The sequence below is a fragment of the Pistacia vera genome, unplaced genomic scaffold (assembly GCF_008641045.1).
Source record: "Pistacia vera cultivar Batoury unplaced genomic scaffold, PisVer_v2 Contig143, whole genome shotgun sequence".
Taxonomy (NCBI): Eukaryota; Viridiplantae; Streptophyta; class Magnoliopsida; order Sapindales; family Anacardiaceae; genus Pistacia; species Pistacia vera.
This window is the reverse complement of record NW_022195500.1, coordinates 357432-377545: the sequence shown is the minus strand read 5'-3', so window position 1 is coordinate 377545 and position 20114 is coordinate 357432. Positions and strand designations below refer to the sequence as shown.

Here is a 20114-nt window from a genome sequence, read left to right as displayed (position 1 = left end):
AAAGTTTTTAAAATAGCAAAAAAACTCTTAAAAACTTACAAATACCCCCCTGAAACTTGTTAACAAAAATAAAATCACAAATTATAAATTCAAAATTACAAACTCCATTACTTTGTAAAGATAGATTCTCAAAAGTCAAACCAACTTGTTTTAAATGTTATGAAATATAAATATAAATGTATTCACATTACTTTTTCTACAAAAGTTTTTATTAACCCCCTACTCTTTAATTTTATTTTATATTAGTTTCGGTTCCCAGTTTCGGTTTCGGTTTCGGTTTCGGTTTCGGTTTCGGTTCCTAACTATAAGAATCGGAATCGCACAGTAACGGTTCTAAAAATTTGGAACAGGAACCTACCTGTTGATGGCCGATTCACGACCAGTAGAGAAAACGCAACCCAAAAACCCCAGGATACCCCACGATTTCGGTTCCAATCGGTTCTTTTGAACCCCCTAGTTTTATGATTCATTATGCAACTTTGTAATAGTAACCTTAGATCATATTTTATAGGACTTTGCCAAAGTTGAATGGCTCTCTACACTAAACCAAACCTTTGGGAGTATTTTGAAGTTGAATATGGATAAATATATTTTAAGAGATTGAAGTTACATTTAAAAAAAACAATTCAATAAAGATTGAACACAATCTAAACTTAAATTTTTTTAAATCCCGACATGTAGCTCACAATTGGGCAGGTGGAACCCATTGTTGAGAGACTGAAGTATTACGAGTTGCCTGTTGGGGTGTAGAGGTGGAAATTTTGGGCCAAGTTAGGCGGGCGACCCTAACCGGCCTAGGAAAAATGCGGGTTAAACCTGGACCGCCATCTTGGCGGTCCGAGTTAACCCTAACCCGATAGCAAACCCCGGGCGGGCCGGGTTGCACAATGGCAACCGCAACCCGACGGGTTGCTATTTTGTCTCTTTTGCAAGAGACCCGAAAACCCGCCGGATTGGCTTTGTGCAACCCGGAGGTGTTGCCGAAAAAAATTAAAAAATTAAATAAAAAAATTTATTTTTATTTTTCAAATTACCATTTACCCTTGAAAATATGCCGTTGGGAGGGGCATTTTCGTCATTTTTCTTTCCCATTTTTTCCTATAAATTGGCCCTAAACTCTCACATTTTTCTCACAACTCAATCTCTATCTTCTCTAATCTCTAATCTCTCAAGTCTCAATTATTCATTTATTAGTTTTTGCAATTTGCTCAATTTTAATTTTTATTAGTTTTGCAATTTTAATTCATATTTCCAATTTTCCAAATTCTAATTTCCATACTCCAATTCGCTTTCTTTAATTTTTATTTCTTTTACATCAATTTTTTTTTTTTCACTACAATGGATAGATGTTATCTCCCATCAATTACAATGTGACGGAAACTACTATCCTAGTCTAATCCCGCTGATTTTACTAACATAAATGCAAGGAGGAGATTCAAATAGTCCCGCTTTCCATTCTCAGAATCCGATACACCTCAAACTATGCCCCCGATTCCAACAGCTCTTGGTGGTTCTAGAAGTCATCCTCGTAATCGTCGTGCTCGTCAAACTTCATCTCAGCTGAGGCGGGATCATCAACTGCCGTCAGAAGCGAAGACAGACCACATCAGACGTTTGGACGCATTTCGACAAGTTTACGAGACAGAAACTAGCATTCAAGTAAGAAAAGGAGATGCAAATACTGTGGAAATATTATAAAGCTGATTCAGGTACTGGTACTAGTACTTTAAAAAGACATGCTAATAAACATATTAATCAACATGGAAATAGAGAAAGCAATCAAACTCAAAATAACTAATATGGGTACTGATTGGCGTTATAGTCTGATTGTATATAGGGAACAGTTAACTTTATATATTGCTGCAATGATAAACCTATTAATATAGCTGAAGATAAATATTTTGAAAGATTTGTTCAAATTCATTTTTCCAGGATTTAAAAAGTTATTCTAAAACTTCAACTAGAAATGATTTAATAAAATTGTTTAAAAAAATGAAATTAGAATTAAAAAATAAAATACATACTTGCCATGTTAGTGTGGCTCTAACTGCCGATATTTGGAGTGGTAGAGCTAAACAAGATTATTTGTGTGACTAGTCATTATTTTGATAATGAATGTAAATTAAATAAATCTTTATTAGGATTTAGATTAATGGATGGTTGGATCATAGTGGTGAACAAATTTATAATAATGTTGAAGTTTTAGAAGATTATGGTTATTAGTAAAGTGATAAGTTTAACTTAGATAATGCAAGTTCTAATAGTAAAGCTATAATTATTTTAAAATAATTATCCTTTATATAACAATTTGAAGTTTTTTCACCAATGTTGTGCATGCCATGTTATTAATTTAATGTGAAAAGTGGTATGAAAACAATTAAAGAAAATATTAATAGAATTAAGATTGTTTAGCTTGGATTACTAGTAGTATAAAAGAAATGCTGAATTTTAAGAGCTTATATAAAATCAAATATGTCTCCTAGAACTTTTGCATTAGACATGCCTGTTAGATGGAATAGTACTATTTAATACTTGATTCATGTTTACCTTATGCTAATATAATTAGTTATTTTGGAGCACAATAATAGATGTCCTCAATTATTTGATAGAAAATGTGGCAAATAGTTAAAGTATTTCATTCTTTCTTAAAACTTGTTACCAATCCACTTTACAACTTTCTGGTGTGTTATATCCTATTAGTCCATTGGTAATACTACAATTATAACAATTATGAGTTATTATAAAAAACAAAAGACAATGTAATTTTAAATGCACCAATAAAGGCAATGGAAATTTTTTTTTAAAAAAATATTGGAACCCATTCATTTTCTTTATTGTTTAGGTGCTATATTTGATCCTAGAATTAAATTAGCAGGTTTAGGAAAATGGTTTTGACAATTATGTGGAAAATTTACAAACCGAAGTATATGCCAATCAAATAAAGAGAGGTAAAAAATACACTTTTCGAAGTATATTTCTAGTATGAAAAACAGGGTATGGGAACCCCGCAAAGAGGACAAAACATCCAGGGAAGCTGCATCAGAAGAAACAAATGAAGACTTCTACTCTTGGGGTGCACTGAATAGGCGAAGAGGACCTGAATCCGAAGCACAACCTCCTCTTTGAGGCCACACCACCCCAACAACAACAACTAATAATGTACTGTCTTCCATGCAGTCGCAGAGTAATGAGCTTCAACAATATTGGCAACCCTGAAATGTTACCAGTAGATCCACAACAGAGGCCAACATGATCTCTTAAATCATTGGAGAGCCAAAAAATGGATTTTTCCGGTATTATCAAGACTTGCCTTGGATGTTTTCGCTGTTCCTGTCTCAACCGTCTCATCCAAACAAACATTTAGTACAAAAAGTGGAAGAATTTTAAATGAAAGGAGGACTAAACTTACACCACAAATGATTGAAGTCCTCACATGTCTTCGAGATGGGAACGGTCGCGCCATCAAGGTCAATACGAGGGTTGTCGACGATACTTTAATAGAATCATTTCAATTTGTAATATAGATGATATGGATGAGGGAGGCCCTAGTGATCCCCAAAAATTAGTGTTTTGTAAATTGTAACTTGTAAATTAATTGTCAATTATTGTACTCTTTTTCCTTACCAGTTTTGGTATTGAGTTTTTCTTGGTGAGGTTTTAACGAGGCAATAATTATTGTAATTTCTTATTTTATTTTTTAATAAATGAATATATTTAATATTCTTATATTACAATTTTAATGTATTAAAATTGAATTAATATTTGGAATGTTAACAAAAAAAAATTAATTTAATTTATTATTGATATTTGAAAAGGAAATTAACAATTACATTTATCTAATTTGTTAATATGTATTGAAAAGTTAATTAAACATTTAAACTTAAATAAAATAAAATAAAAAAGTCAAAAAGCGGGTTAACTTGGCCCAACCCGCGCCTAACCTGACGGGTTAGGGTTGGCGGTCCGGGTTAGGGTTGGCAGTCCGGGTTAGGGTTGATTTTGGTCCAGTTATGATGGGCTGTGACTAGGCACATGGGTTGATTATTATATTTTTATGGTGGACTTTGACCAGGCTCATGGGTTGATTATTATGTACTTATGGTGGACTTTGACCAGGCCCATGGGTTGATCAAGATTCAGTTATGGTGGACTCTTTCAGGCCCATGGGCTTGTTAAGATTCACTGGTGGTATACTTAGGCCAGGTCCACGGGTTGATTATGGTCCAGTTATGATGGACTTTGACCAGGTACATGGGTTGGTTATTATATATTTATGGTGGACTTTGACCAGGCACATGGGTTGATTATTATATATTTATGGTGGACTTTGACCAGACCATGGGTTGGTTATTATTTACTTATGGTGGACTTTGACCAGGCCCATGGGTTTATCAAGATTCAGTTATGGTGGACTCTTTCAGGGCCATGGGCTTGTTAAGATTCACTAGTGGTATACTGGTATACTTAGGCCAGGTCCACGGGTTGATTATGGTCCAGTTATGGTGGACTTTGACTAGGCCCATGGTTTGATTAAGTTCCACTTGTGATGGAGTTTGACCAGGCCCATGGGTTGATTTGAGTGTGAAATTTGTGGTATATTTTCATAGCATATAATTTTTTCTTCATCTCATAATAATGTATTTATTTGTTTTTATTAATATTAATATATTTGAGATATATATTGAATTCTCAATCTATGATTAGATTTCGATATTACAATTTGAGATCTCGTGGGAATATTCTTGTAAAGATATTTTATTTTGACTCATTTTTATTTATTTATTTTCGATATTAAAAAATCAAGCAATTCTTCGATGCAATAGGACAAAAAAATACCAAAACTTTGACTACGGCTTCAATCATAAAACTAACATTGACCAATTATTAATAAAGAAGAAGATGTCGATGCTAGGAAGAAACAAGATAAGCAGATTAGGAAAAAGAAAGAAAAAAATTAGTTAATGGGTTGGTAGTTGTGGAAGTTACATTTGACTAGAAACATGGAACGACAAATTTATAATATCGAACACGAAACCTGTAAACTCTCTAATTTTATTTAATTACGTAAATCTTTATAAAGTTTTTAAAATAACAAAAATCTCTATAACAACGATAAATCAGAATGTGTATTATTATAAAATATAAAACTTTATAATATGATTTTTTTTTTGCAAATGTTATAACTTTATAATTTAAATTTTATTTATTAGAAGATAAATACAATTTTATTTAATGTAAATAGCAATTTACTTATTTGCCCTCTAGTAAAAAAATAACAGTTAAAAAGAAATTATAAATGAACTCCACTTGACTCAAAATATTTTTTTCTTCCCCCATTTTGCTTCCACTCCGTTTCTTTCTCCCCCTTTTCGCAGTCTTCCAAAAATCCCAAAAAAAAAAAAAAAAAAAATTTGTCCAATCCCAAAACCCACTTCAAATTTTCCATTTCTTCTGTTTTCGTCTTCTTCAATGTTTCTTTCAGAGCCCGGCATATGTAACATTCTAGGCTGCTCAAAATCACTCTCTAATTAACCTTAACAATGGTGTTCAAGAGCAAACTCTTCTTCTCTTCCAAGAAATCCTCCGACTCCGATGGATCCAACTCCCCTCGATCCTTCGGATCCAACTCCCCGATCGGATCCGACAAGAAGAAACCGAAATCCGGTTCTAAAGACGACCCGACCCAGATCGCAAGTTCCACTACTTCGAGCTTCGGTGGCGTCTCGTGCAGGCAAACCCAAGTCAAAGATGGAGTCAAGAAGAAGGAAGTTAAAGGAAAGGAAACGACGAGTAGTTTAACGCCGACTGTGTCGACCTCGACTACTACTACGAAGTCGTCTCCGACTAAGCAGAAGGAGGTGGCGAGTGCGGTGTCGCCGATTCTGGCGTCGTCGCTGGGGCTGAATCGGATAAAGACGCGGTCGGGGCCGTTGCCGCAGGAGAGTTTCTTTAGTTTTAAGGGAGATAAAGCGGCAGCAAGTAATTTGTCGAGGGGCGGCGGAGATGGGAATTTGAGTTCGGGAAAATCTTTGGCGAGTGGAAGTGGGAGTGGAAAGAAGAAAATGGGGTTTAATGAGAGTGTTGGCGGCGATGGCGGGTCGATTAGTGGGCAGTCTCGAGAACAGAGCCCGAGTTTGCTGGCGAAGTCCCGGTTGCAGAGCGGCGAATCATCATCTGAAGCAGGTAATTTTTGTTTTGTTTGAGAAATTTCAGATAACGAAGAAAAATAAAACTTATTTAAGTAGAGGAAAACGAAGGAAATGACAGCTAGTTAGAGGAAGTGATGAGCGTTACTGTTAGTAGATGAACGTTTATTTTTAATAGAAAGTATAAATTCATTTAGTCAGGGACGTAATGAGCTTTACTGTTAATAGATGAAACCATAATCTCTGATTAGATGAAAGAATCAACTTATTACTCAGGCGGCGAATGAGCTTTACTCTTGTTAGAAAGTATAAACTTATTATAAGTGAAAGAGAAGACATGTGGGTGAGGACATAATGAGCCTTACCCTTCGAGAGAGTTCTATAGATGGCAATCTGAAATGATTGCCCAGTGCCAAGTTTCTTCGAGTCGGTGGAACGCCTTGCTTTTCACAATTATAGGATAGTTCTAGTGATTCACTTCATTTAATATGCTAAAGTAAGAGTGACAATCTTAAACATGTTCAAGAATCTAGGAATTAAGAATAACCGAAATGTGAGGGATTAATTGCGAAGATTAGTTTGTTTATTTTGCTAAGAAGGAGGGGATATAAATTTATTAGTAAAGAAATGAAAGGGAAAGAGAAGATATGTGGTCTGGTATGTAATGCGCTTTATCCCTCGAGAGAATTACGTGGATGGCAATCTAAAATGGTTGCCAGATGCCAAGTAACTCCGAGTCGGTGGAACGCCTTTTCTTCATTTGCTTTACAGGATAGTTCTAGTGATACACTTTATTTAATATATTAGAGCTAAACATGTTCAAGAATCTAGGAAGTTATAATAAAGGAAACGTGTGGGATTATTTGGGAAGAGCAGTTAGTTTTTTATGCTAAGGAGGAGAATTAAAAATCAAGGAGTATAAATATATCAATGAAGAAACAAAGGGAAAGAGAAGATATGTGGTCTGGGATGTAAAGAGCCATACTCCTTGAGAGAGCCACATTGCATGGTAATCTAAAAGAATTGCCATGTGCCAACTTATTCCGAGTTGGTAGAACGTCTTTTATTTAATTTCTTTTCTCAATTACAGGATAGTTCTGGCTATCCACTTTACTAAATATATCAGAGTAACTTCAAGAATTTAGGGAGTTAGAATAATTTAAATGTGTGAATTATCTGGGAGATCAGTTAGTTTAATATGCTAGGAAGGAGAAGAATGTTAAAAATTTGGATTCTTTTGGGACTGAATATTTGGTGATCTTTCATATCATTTGAGGCATTCTTTTGTACTGTGGTTAATGTTTTCAGCTACCAAGGGACAATGTGCTGATATCAGTCTTTAGTGTATCAAGTTTCCAAAGAAAGATTGCTATTTTGGAGCAATTCCTCTTTATGCCTCTCATTTCAGCTAGTGCTCTATTCATTATAAACGCGCGTGAATGAATGTTATTACTTCTCTTCCATTGGGAAAAGCCATCTTTTTGAATATCCAAGTCATGATGAGAGTGAGCTTTGTTTGAAGACTAGAAAAAGCAAGAGTTTGTGGTTTATGGTAACCATAACCTGATTACAATGTTAAAAAAATAGTTATAGGAGTTTGGTGTCTCTATTGTTAAACACAAAATTAAAGTCTTATTCAAATCAGTGGGTAGATACAACCTAATTTTGCCCATTTCTATGGTAAGGAAAGTGGGATAAGGGCACTATGGAGGAACTTACGTTGCACTAGAACTTAATTACAATACTTTCTATACTTAAATTAACACTTTATATAGTAAATTAACATAAAAAGAGATCGGAAGCATAAGGTTCTGCCTGTGTGGAGGAGAAGAGGCATCCATTATATCTATCAATGGAGAGATATATGCCGAGTTGGCAATGTGTGTAACCTAGGTCACCAAGTGTTGTCTTACTAACCCATACATCTTCCAAGAAGACAGGATGTACTTCCATAAGCTCCGTTTAAGGTTGCTGTATCAATTGAACCCTTAGTTTATGAGGGTTGAGGCAGCCATATTAATTTAACCCTTATTTCTGAGGAAAGCTCCCAAGCCATTAATATATATCTATATATCTATATATCCATATTAGTGTTATTATTTTCCATGGACCTTTTTGTGGAGTGCTTATGATTTATAATTGAACTACAATATCACGTAGACTTGTAAAGGGAGTTACAATTTACGAATTGAAAGAAAACAAAAACATGGATATATGATTTTGTTATGGTTTCTTTATCCTTGTTTCCTTATTATTTTTTGCTCGTTTTTTTTTCTTACCTTAATGGGGAAATAAAACTATTCTAGAAATGGTGATGATATTGNGGATTATTTGGGAAGAGCAGTTAGTTTTTTATGCTAAGGAGGAGAATTACAAATCAAGGAGTATAAATATATCAATGAAGAAACAAAGGGAAAGAGAAGATATGTGGTCTGAGATGTAATGAGCCATACTCCTTGAGAGAGCCACATCGCATGGCAATCTAAAAGAATTGCCATGTGCCAACTTATTCCGAGTTGGTAGAACGTCTTTTATTTAATTTCTTTTCTCAATTACAGGATAGTTCTAGCTATCCACTTTACTAAATATATCAGAGTAACTTCAAGAATTTAGGGAGTTAGAATAATTTAAATGTGTGAATTATCTGGGAGATCAGTTAGTTTAATATGCTAGGAAGGAGAAGAATGTTAAAAATTTGGATTCTTTTGGGACTGAATATTTGGTGATCTTTCATATCATTTGAGGCATTCTTTTGTACTGTGGTTAATGTTTTCAGCTACCAAGGGACAATGTGCTGATATCAGTCTTTAGTGTATCAAGTTTCCAAAGAAAGATTGCTATTTTGGAGCAATTCCTCTTTATGCCTCTCATTTCAGCTAGTGCTCTATTCATTATAAACGCGCGTGAATGAATGTTATTACTTCTCTTCCATTGGGAAAAGCCATCTTTTTGAATATCCAAGTCATGATGAGAGTGAGCTTTGTTTGAAGACTAGAAAAAGCAAGAGTTTGTGGTTTATGGTAACCATAACCTGATTACAATGTTAAAAAAATAGTTATAGGAGTTTGGTGTCTCTATTGTTTAACACAAAAATAAAGTCTTATTCAAATCAATGGGTAGATACAACCTAATTTTGCCCATTTCTATGGTAAGGAAAGTGGGATAAGGGCACGATGGAGGAACTTACATTGCACTAGAACTTAATTACAATACTTTCTATACTTAAATTAACACTTTATATGGTAAATTAACATAAAAAGAGATCGGAAGCATAAGGTTCTGCCTGTGTGGAGGAGAAGAGGCATCCATTATATCTATCAATGGAGAGATATATGCCGAGTTGGCAATGTGTGTAACCTAGGTCACCAAGTGTTGTCTTACTAACCCATACATCTTCCAAGAAGACAGGATGTACTTCCATAAGCTCGGTTTAAGGTTGCTGTATCAATTGAACCCTTAGTTTATGAGGGTTGAGGCAGCCATATTAATTTAACCCTTATTTCTGAGGAAAGCTCCCAAGCCATTAATATATATCTATATATCTATATATCTATATTAGTGTTATTATTTTCCATGGACTTTTTTGTGGAGTGCTTATGATTTATAATTGAACTACAATATCACGTAGACTTGTAAAGGGAGTAACAATTTACGAATTGAAAGAAAACAAAACATGGATATATGATTTTGTTATGGTTTCTTTATCCTTGTTTCCTTATTATTTCTTGCTCGTTTTTCTTTCTTACCTTAATGGGGAAATAAAACTATTCTAGAAATGGTGATGATATTGTTATCCTGTGAAACCTATAATTTTTGTAGGTTTAGAAAATTTTATTATTTTAGACATGTTATTATGTGAGACAAGTTAGCCCAAAGTAGAAAGAAAGAAATTTACACTTGATCACTACTGTTGGAAATATATAGATCGATTAAACATGCTTCTATTAGATAAATGCTTAGAATCTGTAAATTATATCTCAATGCTTATTATTTTCTAATGTTTATTAATTTATCTAATCAAATTTATGGCTAGATTTTTTGTTTATGTAGACAGGTTATTAATTTATACAATATTATTTTAGGTAGGTTCTACTCTATTATTATTATTATTTTTTTTTTCATGCTATGCAATTTGAGTTTGAGATGCATATGGTAACAGTCCAATGCTTTTGACTGAGTGTATCTTGGTCTGCCTTTTACTCTGTTTAGTTGGTCTATGATATCAACTTGGGGCTTATTTGTTTTTTCAACTTAAGGCTAAATTAACTGAATTTGAATCATTTCAGTTGTTTGCTTTTTACCTTAACAAAGACTTTTTTGCTAAAATTAAGCGAGTTAAAAAAACTTTTTTTTTTTTTTTTTTTTTTTTACTTTTCACTTGATGAAAAACGTTTGTATAGTTTGTATTAATTGTTTTGGCAATATTATCCTTGGTTAATATCACATCTCTGCCCATTTTATTAAACCTTTTTTAGACCTTTCTTCATAGAATGTCAACATTGTTTCATTTGCAAGTCCGTACATTTCTTATTATGTTAAACTTCTTGATCAAGTATTTTAGTTCAACTAGGTTTTTACTTTCATTGATATTTACTTTTAAGTTTATAAAACTTAAATAATATAACATAAAAATTAATTAAAGAATAGGACGTTTAATATCAAGTGGACATATATATGTCAAAATGTCCATTTTCAAATCTTTTTATTTGAAAAACAAAACAACTTAACAATTTTATTACCCTATAAATTAAAAATTCATTCATATTATTCAAATTCATTCATTCAGATCTATTTAGATAATAAATCAATTTAGTTCTATTCTGATTTCGGAGGAAGAAAACGATTGCCATCTTAGACTTGTTACTTTATGGCTAGTAATTGAGTCTTAAAATTATTTCCAAGAAACAAGAAGCTGATTTCTAAACCAGTGTATAGTTCTTTTCTTGTCATGGCCAACATGAAGAAAACGGGATTGAAATTCTGTACGAAAGCTATATGTGAGTGGACATTTGAAAAGGACTATATTTAATTAATTTGCATCATCTTCATTGTTTTCCTACCCGAAGGAGACAATACCCAGTCCAAGTTATTATGCATTTCTGGGGTTGCTTCCAACTTTCTTTTTCATGTATTTTTTGCATTTGCTTTTGTTTGCAAATTTCTCTACAATGGCTTCCTTGTGGTGTATCCTTGCTTTAGACACGGGTGCCAGTTTGAAAAAATGCTTTCAGCTAACACTCTAAAAGTGAATGGAAAATGTATCAGCTTTCTTTCCCTAAATTCTTTTTGACGCCTTGAATCACTTTAGCAGGGCGATATGAATCATCATGGGGCCATACTGGGGTATTAAGAAGTTCAGAACTCTGTACACCAGAGGTATTGTTGAAAGGATCTTCATTGATACTCTTCTTGAATTCTTAGGTATTTTTCTTACTTATTGTTTTTTACAATTTTGTTGAAGTTTGATATTTGTTTTGTAGACTTCATATGATTGTGAAAACCCAAAGGAGTCTGAATCTCCCCGATTTCAAGCTATACTTCGTGTGACAAGTGCTCCAAGAAAGAGGTTTCCTGCTGATATCAAAAGTTTCTCCCACGAATTAAACTCTAAAGGTGTACGGCCTTTCCCATTTATGAAGCCTCGAGGCATAAATAATCTGGAGGTACTTTGGTTTCTCTTGTGTTATATTTCCTTGCAGGTTATGGATGGATTGTGCTTTAGAAGTCACTGGATTTAAAAAGTTTGCTATTATATACAGGAGATCTTGGTTGTTATTCGGGCAAAATTTGACAAAGCAAAGGAAGAAGTGAACTCTGATCTGGCTGTTTTCGCTGGGGATCTGGTTGGAATTCTTGAAAAAAATGCAGAAACTCATCCTGACTGGCAGGAAACCATTGAGGACTTGCTGGTTTTGGCTAGGAGCTGTGCTATGACATCACCTGGAGAGTTTTGGCTTCAGTGTGAAGGCATAGTACAGGAATTGGATGATAGGCGTCAGGAACTTCCGCCTGGTGTGCTAAAGCAACTTCATACCAAAATGCTTTTCATTCTCACAAGGTGTACTAGATTGTTGCAGTTCCACAAGGAAAGTGGGTTGGCAGAGGATGTAAATGTCTTGCAGCTTCGTCAGTCTAGGGTCCTGCATTCAGCAGATAAACGAATTACTCAAGGCATTGGAAGGGATGCAAAAGTTCCCAGTACTGTGAAGGCCTCCAAGGCAGCTTCAGCCAGGAAATCTTATAGTCAGGAGCAACGTGGCATGGATTGGAAGAAAGAGCCTGTTTTTCCAGAGGGTAACATTCTTTGTCCCACTGATGACACTGCAAAGAACTTGGATTCTCCTGCAAGCAGGGATCGAATGTCCTCTTGGAAGAAACTTCCATCTCCAGTTGGAAAGATCAAGGAAAGTCCTACATCAAAGGAGCAGACTGAAAGTAAGAATGAACTTTTGAAACCCTCAAACCACAGAAGAGGAAAATCTGATGTGGATGTGACAGCTTCTAAGCCACCCGAGCTTCCTCCTCCTAAAGAAAACTTGGAACATTCATCCAAGCACCAACACAAAGCTTCTTGGGGTTATTGGGGAGACCAGCAAAATATTTCTGATGATAGTAGTTCAATAATTTGTCGTATTTGTGAGGAAGAGGTTCCAACCTTACATGTGGAAGATCACTCCAGAATTTGTGCAATTGCTGATCGATGTGACCAAAAGGGTCTAAGTGTCAATGAACGACTTGTCAGAATCTCAGAAACCCTTGAGAAGATGATGGAATCCTTTGGACAGAAGGATATCCCTCAGGCGGTTGTAGGAAGCCCAGATGTAGCAAAGGTTTCAAATTCGAGTGTGACTGAAGAATCTGATGTTCTCTCTCCAAAATTCAGTGATTGGTCTCGGAGGGGTTCGGAGGACATGCTTGACTATGTTCCTGAAGCTGATAATTCTGTTTTTATGGATGACCTGAAGGGTTTACCGTCCATGTCATGTAAAACTCGTTTTGGTCCAAAATCAGACCAAGGAATGACAACATCATCTGCAGGTAGCATGACTCCAAGGTCTCCTTTATTGACACCTAGGACTAGTCAAATAGATTTGTTATTGGCTGGAAAGGGTACTTACTCTGAGCATGATGATTTTCCACAGGTATTTTTCTGTCTTTTAATTTATATAAAAAGTTGATATACTTTACAACTTATTAATAAGATTGTGGTACCGACTACAACTTATTTTCTACAAGTGGAATATTGCTACTATGTATAAATATAGTATGTATTTCTTGGCTCATTTGTGCCATAGTACTTGCTAGTATTCAATGATGATTTTGTATATTAGTTCAAATGTTGGTGGTGATGAGCTAAATTTCCTTCTGGATTATGCAGATGAATGAACTTGCTGATATTGCAAGATGTTCGGCAACTACACCATTGAATGATGAAAGGTCCATTCAGTATTTGCTAACTTGTCTTGAAGACTTAAGGGTTGTCATTGACCGTAGGAAGTTCGATGCACTCACAGTGGAGACCTTTGGGACTCGTATTGAGAAGCTGATTCGGTGAGTGTTTTGCTGCTTTATTTGTTGAATTTTTATTAAGACATGCTCACACTTACCTTTCCACTCAAAAGGTTGGTTGACATTTTTGTTAAGGAACTTTTGTAACAATGGCCTTTAAATAATCTGAATGGAATTTCGTTGTGCTTAGCATAGTGAATTATGACAATGTAGGGAGAAGTATTTGCAGCTCTGTGAGCTGGTGGATGATGACAAAGTTGATATAAGTAGTACTGTAATTGAAGAAGATGCTCCTTTGGAAGATGATGTTGTTCGTAGCTTGAGAACAAGTCCTATACATTCTTCTAAGGATCGTACCTCGATAGATGATTTTGAGATAATAAAACCAATTAGTCGTGGGGCATTTGGGCGGGTTTTCTTGGCGAAAAAGAGAACCACAGGGGATCTTTTTGCAATAAAGGTACTTGATTGCTATATTATTATTGTTTTTTCCTGTGCTTCTGCTTAGAAGGTCCACATTTATTAATTTTTACTGCATTAAATAAGCATAAATATCTTTACTGATTTGCTGTAATTTGTTTGATTATTATAAGACCTATTAAATATAGAGTTGTTTTTTTATCAGTCTGCATATAACTGCCGTTTTTGCCATTTTGTTAGGTTCTTAAAAAGGCAGATATGATCCGGAAGAATGCAGTTGAAAGTATATTAGCAGAACGTGATATATTGATTTCTGTCCGCAATCCATTTGTGGTGAGCAGTTCTAGCTTGCAAAGAATTTTACTTGAATTGGAAATTCTTTTCCTGTTTTAACTTGAGTGGAAGCTGTATCAGGTTCGGTTCTTCTATTCGTTTACATGCCGTGAGAACTTGTACCTTGTGATGGAGTATTTGAATGGAGGAGATTTATATTCATTGTTGAGAAATTTAGGCTGCTTAGATGAAGATGTTGCTCGTGTATACATTGCTGAAGTTGTAAGTTTTCTCATTTTGGAGTTTTTTTGTTGCTTCTTTATGGTTCAACTCTTAGATGTGAACATTCTGTTCCCTTTTTTTTGTGGGTCCCAGGTGCTTGCTTTGGAATATTTACATTCTCTTCGCGTGGTTCATCGTGATTTGAAGCCTGATAATTTGTTGATTGCACATGATGGTCATATCAAGGTAACNGTGAGAACTTGTACCTTGTGATGGAGTATTTGAATGGAGGAGATTTATATTCATTGTTGAGAAATTTAGGCTGCTTAGATGAAGATGTTGCTCGTGTATACATTGCTGAAGTTGTAAGTTTTCTCATTTTGGAGTTTTTTTGTTGCTTCTTTATGGTTCAACTCTTAGATGTGAACATTCTGTTCCCTTTTTTTTGTGGGTCCCAGGTGCTTGCTTTGGAATATTTACATTCTCTTCGCGTGGTTCATCGTGATTTGAAGCCTGATAATTTGTTGATTGCACATGATGGTCATATCAAGGTAACTAGTTTTTCAATTTTTCCTTGCTTATATGAGGTGTGTCTTTTTCGATAATATTTTGTTTTTGTAATTTTAAATATGATGATTTTTAGGTTGCATGTAACGTTAATACCTGATCATGTTGGCATACAAAGCCTTAGGCTGTCTAGAAGCAAGACATCAATTATTGTAATTTATTTTTTTGTATGGTTCTAATTTGTTCTGTATTTTCCTTTTCTTTTTGGTCCCAATTTGCTTTTTTTGATGGTTTGCATTTCTTTTTGTTTTTTTCTAAATTTAAACTTAGAAGTCATCTTTCATTCCATCTGGCAGTTGACAGACTTTGGGCTTTCCAAAGTTGGTCTCATCAACAGCACAGATGATTTATCTGGTCCAGCAGTTAGTGGCACATCAATAATGGAGGATGATGAGCCGCAGTTGACCGTATCAGAGCATCAGCGAGAAAGGCGGAAGAAACGTTCTGCTGTGGGCACACCTGATTATTTGGCACCAGAGATACTTTTGGGAACTGGACATGGTTTGTCTATGATCTTCTTTATCAGTTTATTTGTATTGTAGTTGAACTTGGTGTTAAACTGTCATCATCCTTGAAGGAACATTTATTCCTGAAAGTTATAATATTCTTTATCTGTTTATTTCATATTACAGTTGAACATGGTGTTAAATAGTGTGTCATCCTTGAAGGGATATTTATGCCTAAAAGCTCAGTTATGTTTGATCCAAACGATTAATCATGGGTTAAAATGTTTTTCAATTTAGCTATAACATTACTGCAAACAATGAAATATCTTGCAATTTTAAAACCATAGTGGGCACCTGACTACTACATTTTTAGTATATATCTAATCAGCTGATGCTTTTTTCATCATGTGATGCTTACTTGTAAATAATGTTAAGGAGTTTCTGTGTTATAAAATTATTTCAGGCACAACAGCGGATTGGTGGTCAGTGGGTGTCATTCTATTTGAACTAATTGTCGGCATACCACCCTTTAATGCGGAGCATCCTCAGGTTAATTGCTCCTCAACTGTTTCAAGTCGTGGTTCAATTACTTTTCTACTGGTTCTTTGACGTGTTTATATTTTCTCAGCATCTTCCTTTTAGTTTTTTTGTTTTAAAGTTTTTTTGGGGTATATATTTCTATATTTATTTTTTGATTTGTCCTTATTTTTGTGGTATTATTAGACAAAGAATTCAAGATGTTTAAAATCCTTAGTCGATGGGTAGGGACTTATTGTGCTCGGCGTATATGTATTGAGAGAGTTAAAACATTAGTTTACATCTTAATTCCCTTTTTTCCCATTGAATCAGTTCTCAGTTCGTCCCAATTCTTATTGTGTGTTTTGATTCCAGCAAATATTTGATAATATTCTGAACCGTAAAATACCCTGGCCTAGCGTACCCGATGAAATAAGCGCTGAAGCACAAGATCTTATTGATCGGTAAGAAAATCATTGGTTACCAAGTATTGCTTTCAGACATTTGTGTTGAAATACATACCATCAGGGTATCATATGTGTAATAAGGACTGCTCACTGCTGTATCATCTGACCAATTATTGTTTATAATTATATTAGATATGAGTGACTTTAATATGGCCCTTGTCCAGAAAAAAACTTAATCATTGAAAATTTATCAGTTAGTATTTTATTCCTTCGTTGATGCTAAATTGAAATTTCAAAGTGACCTGCCTAAGTTTGATAATCGACTCCTGTTTCGATGATTTTATTAATTCCTTTGTATGATAGTGGGTTGTGCACCTTTTGTGCTTATTAGCCTGTTATTTGCCTACATCTCTCCTATTTTTTTGGTTCATTAATTTATCTAATAAAGATTCTATGGAGGCTAACATGGGAAAACATGAGAATCTTCTTTTTTTCTTAATAGAAATTTCTCAGTTAAACTGTGTGTTGGTATGCAATTGACTGTTAAAAATGTAGGCTCATGAAAATTTATATTAGGGAATTTTTAAGATTCATGATTTCTTGCTTATAACATGTTATGTCTTAAATTCATTTTATTACTTCTGCTAACTTTGTACAACGTGCCTTTTCTTTGGATAAGAGTTAATGTGTGGGTGTATGGCCGAGATAGACTTCTGGTTCTATGAATTTGATAAAGCTTTCTGAAGTATCTTATGGTTCTTGATGTGTCACTTTTACAGATTATTGACCGAAGATCCACATCTGAGACTTGGAGCTGGAGGAGCATCAGAGGTGATTTCGGTTCTTAGTTAAAGTTTTTGTGCTTCTTTTTTCATTATTTTGGAATTCATGTTTGCTACTTTTTTTAGAAACTGAAGTAATGGAAGAGAAATCTTATCATGCAGGTGAAGCAGCATATCTTCTTCAAAGATATCAACTGGGACACGTTGGCCAGGCAGAAGGTAGTAATTTTCTATTCATTTGTAGACATATGATGCACTCTTATAATTTAAGGTCTTTGATTGACCAAACCGTGTGAGCTGTCACTTTTCACAGGCTGCATTTGTTCCCACTTCAGAGAGTGCACTTGATACCAGTTACTTCACTAGTCGCTACTCATGGAATACTTCAGATGACCATGCATATCCAGCGAGTGACTTTGAGGACTCCAGTGATGCTGATAGCTTAAGTGGCAGCAGTAGTTGCCTGAGTAATCGCCAAGAAGAAGTGGTATTGCATCCTAAAAAGTAGCATAGTTTTGGAAATTGATCTGTAGAACTTTTAGGTTCTTTATGTATGTGTATTGTGGGGTTGACTTGCTCTTGAACAACAATGTAAACAGGGAGATGAATGTGGAGGTCTTGCAGAGTTCGAATCTGGCTCGTCTGTCAATTACTCCTTCAGTAATTTCTCATTCAAGGTATTCTCTTAACCACTGTCGTTAAAATTCAGTTAACAATGACTTGGTGCAATTTGCTATATAATAGAATTTAGCTATAACTTATAGCTAGCCTTTTGAGAACGGGCCCATTGATCATTGCCGTTTAGCCCTATGTTATGTTGATGAATTCTATTTTCCTTCATGGCTAATCTATACCGTTTGTTTTTGTTTCATATAATTCAAGTTTGGTGCCGTCTCCCTGTCCTCCTCTTTTTAACCCCTTCCCTCAGAAACAACCCACCTCCAAATTTACCCTTTTTTAAATCTCGTTTTTACAATTCTAACTTGCTTTCCTTTGCTTTTGGCTATTAGAATCTTTCCCAGCTTGCATCAATCAACTATGATCTGCTTTCAAAGGGTTGGAAGGATGATCCGAAAAACCCTAATGCATAGCAACTGTATCTTCGTATCAGAAGCTGGAATCAGCTTTTGACATTGTATGGATGAGGATGTACCGATTCACCGGCATTGTTTGTATACCTTTGTACATGTATGGTATCTCAAACTCTCACAACTCCCACTTCATCTTTCTTTATCTCCACTGTCATTTATAACCCGTTTTGAGTTCTGCATTTTTCCAGATAGAAAACTCGCGACAGAAGCTGCGTTCGGGATGTGGTCTTTCTTGTTATAGGTAAAAAAGTTAAAAAACTCCAACTGGGGTTTCAATTTTTACTGTTGATTTTTGTTTGAGCTGAGAAGTGCAAAACGTTTCTAACTTATAATTCTGTTTTGGCTTATGAATTTACTCTGTGATTTTTGAATCCATAGCAATGAGAACACATCCCCTCATTTATGTTTAAACCCTTGTAAAAATATTGCTCAAATTTTGAAAGCTCCTTAGTTTCTGTCAAGTCTTCTACTATGATCCTATTCCTGTTAAAGTTTCTGTTAAGTATTTTATAATTCTACTGTAAATCCTATTCTTAATGAATTTGAACAAGATAAGGGTAAGAATGTAAAATGTCAGAAGAAAAAATTATCCAACCAATATAATTGTGACATGTGGCTCACCAACCATAAAACGTAATGTTATGTAAGACAAAGTTGTATTATATAAAGGCAAAAATAAATTAATGCAAATGGGTTTACCAAATGGAGAGGAAATAAAATTCAAATTCAAATTTCAAAAGTCACAAAAATATGAATTTCATATTTCAATAATTAAAATTACAAATAAAACTATTTTTTTTGTTTATTAAACTCAATCCTTTTTATTTTCTTCAAAGCATTCACTTAAACCGGGTATGTTCAGATGGGGAATCAAATATGAGATCGTAAATCTATTCTCTGTTTTAAAAATCGGATTGGACTGGTTGTTCGGACCAAGACCTGGCAGTTTTTTCGGTCCAGTTCAGGTCTTAGGGGGGTTTTTATAATATTTTAAAATTATAAGGGTTAATGGTACTTTTATAGGGGTGTTTTGGAGATATGTTAAAAGTTTAGGGATTAATTGGTAACTTTTGGGGTATTTTTGAAATAAATAAAAATTTTAGCAACTAATTTGAACTCTTTAGGGGAACTTTTGTAATATATTAAAATTTGAGGGATTAATAATAATTTTTTAAAAATGAAATTATCGCTGACATCATCGGTCTAATCGGTTGGACCGGTTGACCTGTAGCTCGGGCAACAAAACGGTTTATCTTCTAGTCTGGGTTTTAAAACAATGCGTCCATTTACACTCTCTCTAATTAATCCTAACTATTTGAGTTACTGATATATGAGTTTCAAACTTAATCCCTTCTATTAAATATAAAACAAAAAACAAAAAAACTTTGATCCAATTATTTATGTGATTTGGGTAAAAAGATTAAAGTAAATAAATAAAAAGTGCCCAATTTGAAAAGACAATTAATTATTTATAGAAAGTTACTGGTAGTTGGTATCCATTTTGTAGATAAACTGGCATGAATGTCTTAACTTTTGTATCATGTGATGAAGAATTTTGTATTTATCCAAACCCACAAAAATACACAAGAGAAGGTGACAAAAGTGTAACATTTTATTTTATTTTATTTTATTTACTTTGTATTATAAAACAAAAACAAAATTGAAGCATTGGATGCTACCAAAATATAGACTATCATTCACCCACATAGGACCACTTTTTTCTTTTATATTTTAA

At 34.4% G+C, this 20114-nt stretch overlaps 1 protein-coding gene across 3 annotated transcripts; it reads left to right on the top strand.

The window, feature by feature from the left end:
* Positions 1 to 5396: 5396 nt before the first annotated feature.
* Positions 5397 to 18840, top strand: LOC116123528 (probable serine/threonine protein kinase IREH1). Of its 3 annotated transcripts, XM_031409288.1 has the most exons (18): positions 5397 to 6183; positions 11458 to 11522; positions 11627 to 11809; positions 11906 to 13288; positions 13525 to 13697; positions 13869 to 14115; positions 14316 to 14408; positions 14490 to 14630; positions 14724 to 14816; positions 15434 to 15638; positions 16047 to 16132; positions 16475 to 16563; positions 17286 to 17337; positions 17451 to 17507; positions 17602 to 17775; positions 17888 to 17965; positions 18299 to 18476; positions 18568 to 18840. In XM_031409288.1, exons 1-17 carry the CDS (start codon positions 5541 to 5543, stop codon positions 18377 to 18379), a joined length of 3843 nt encoding a protein of 1280 aa, XP_031265148.1. In that variant the 5' UTR covers positions 5397 to 5540; the 3' UTR covers positions 18380 to 18476; positions 18568 to 18840. The 3 variants fall into 3 exon arrangements, with proteins under 3 accessions (XP_031265148.1, XP_031265147.1, XP_031265146.1); XM_031409287.1 differs by lacking the exons at positions 14724 to 14816; positions 17286 to 17337; positions 17451 to 17507; ... (2 more) ...; positions 18299 to 18476; positions 18568 to 18840 and adding exons at positions 14865 to 14935; positions 15029 to 15121 and having other exon boundaries at positions 11455 to 11522; positions 14490 to 14559; positions 16475 to 16576; XM_031409286.1 differs by lacking the exons at positions 17286 to 17337; positions 17451 to 17507; positions 17602 to 17775; ... (1 more) ...; positions 18299 to 18476; positions 18568 to 18840 and having other exon boundaries at positions 11455 to 11522; positions 16475 to 16576.
* The last annotated feature ends 1274 nt before the right edge of the window (positions 18841 to 20114 follow it).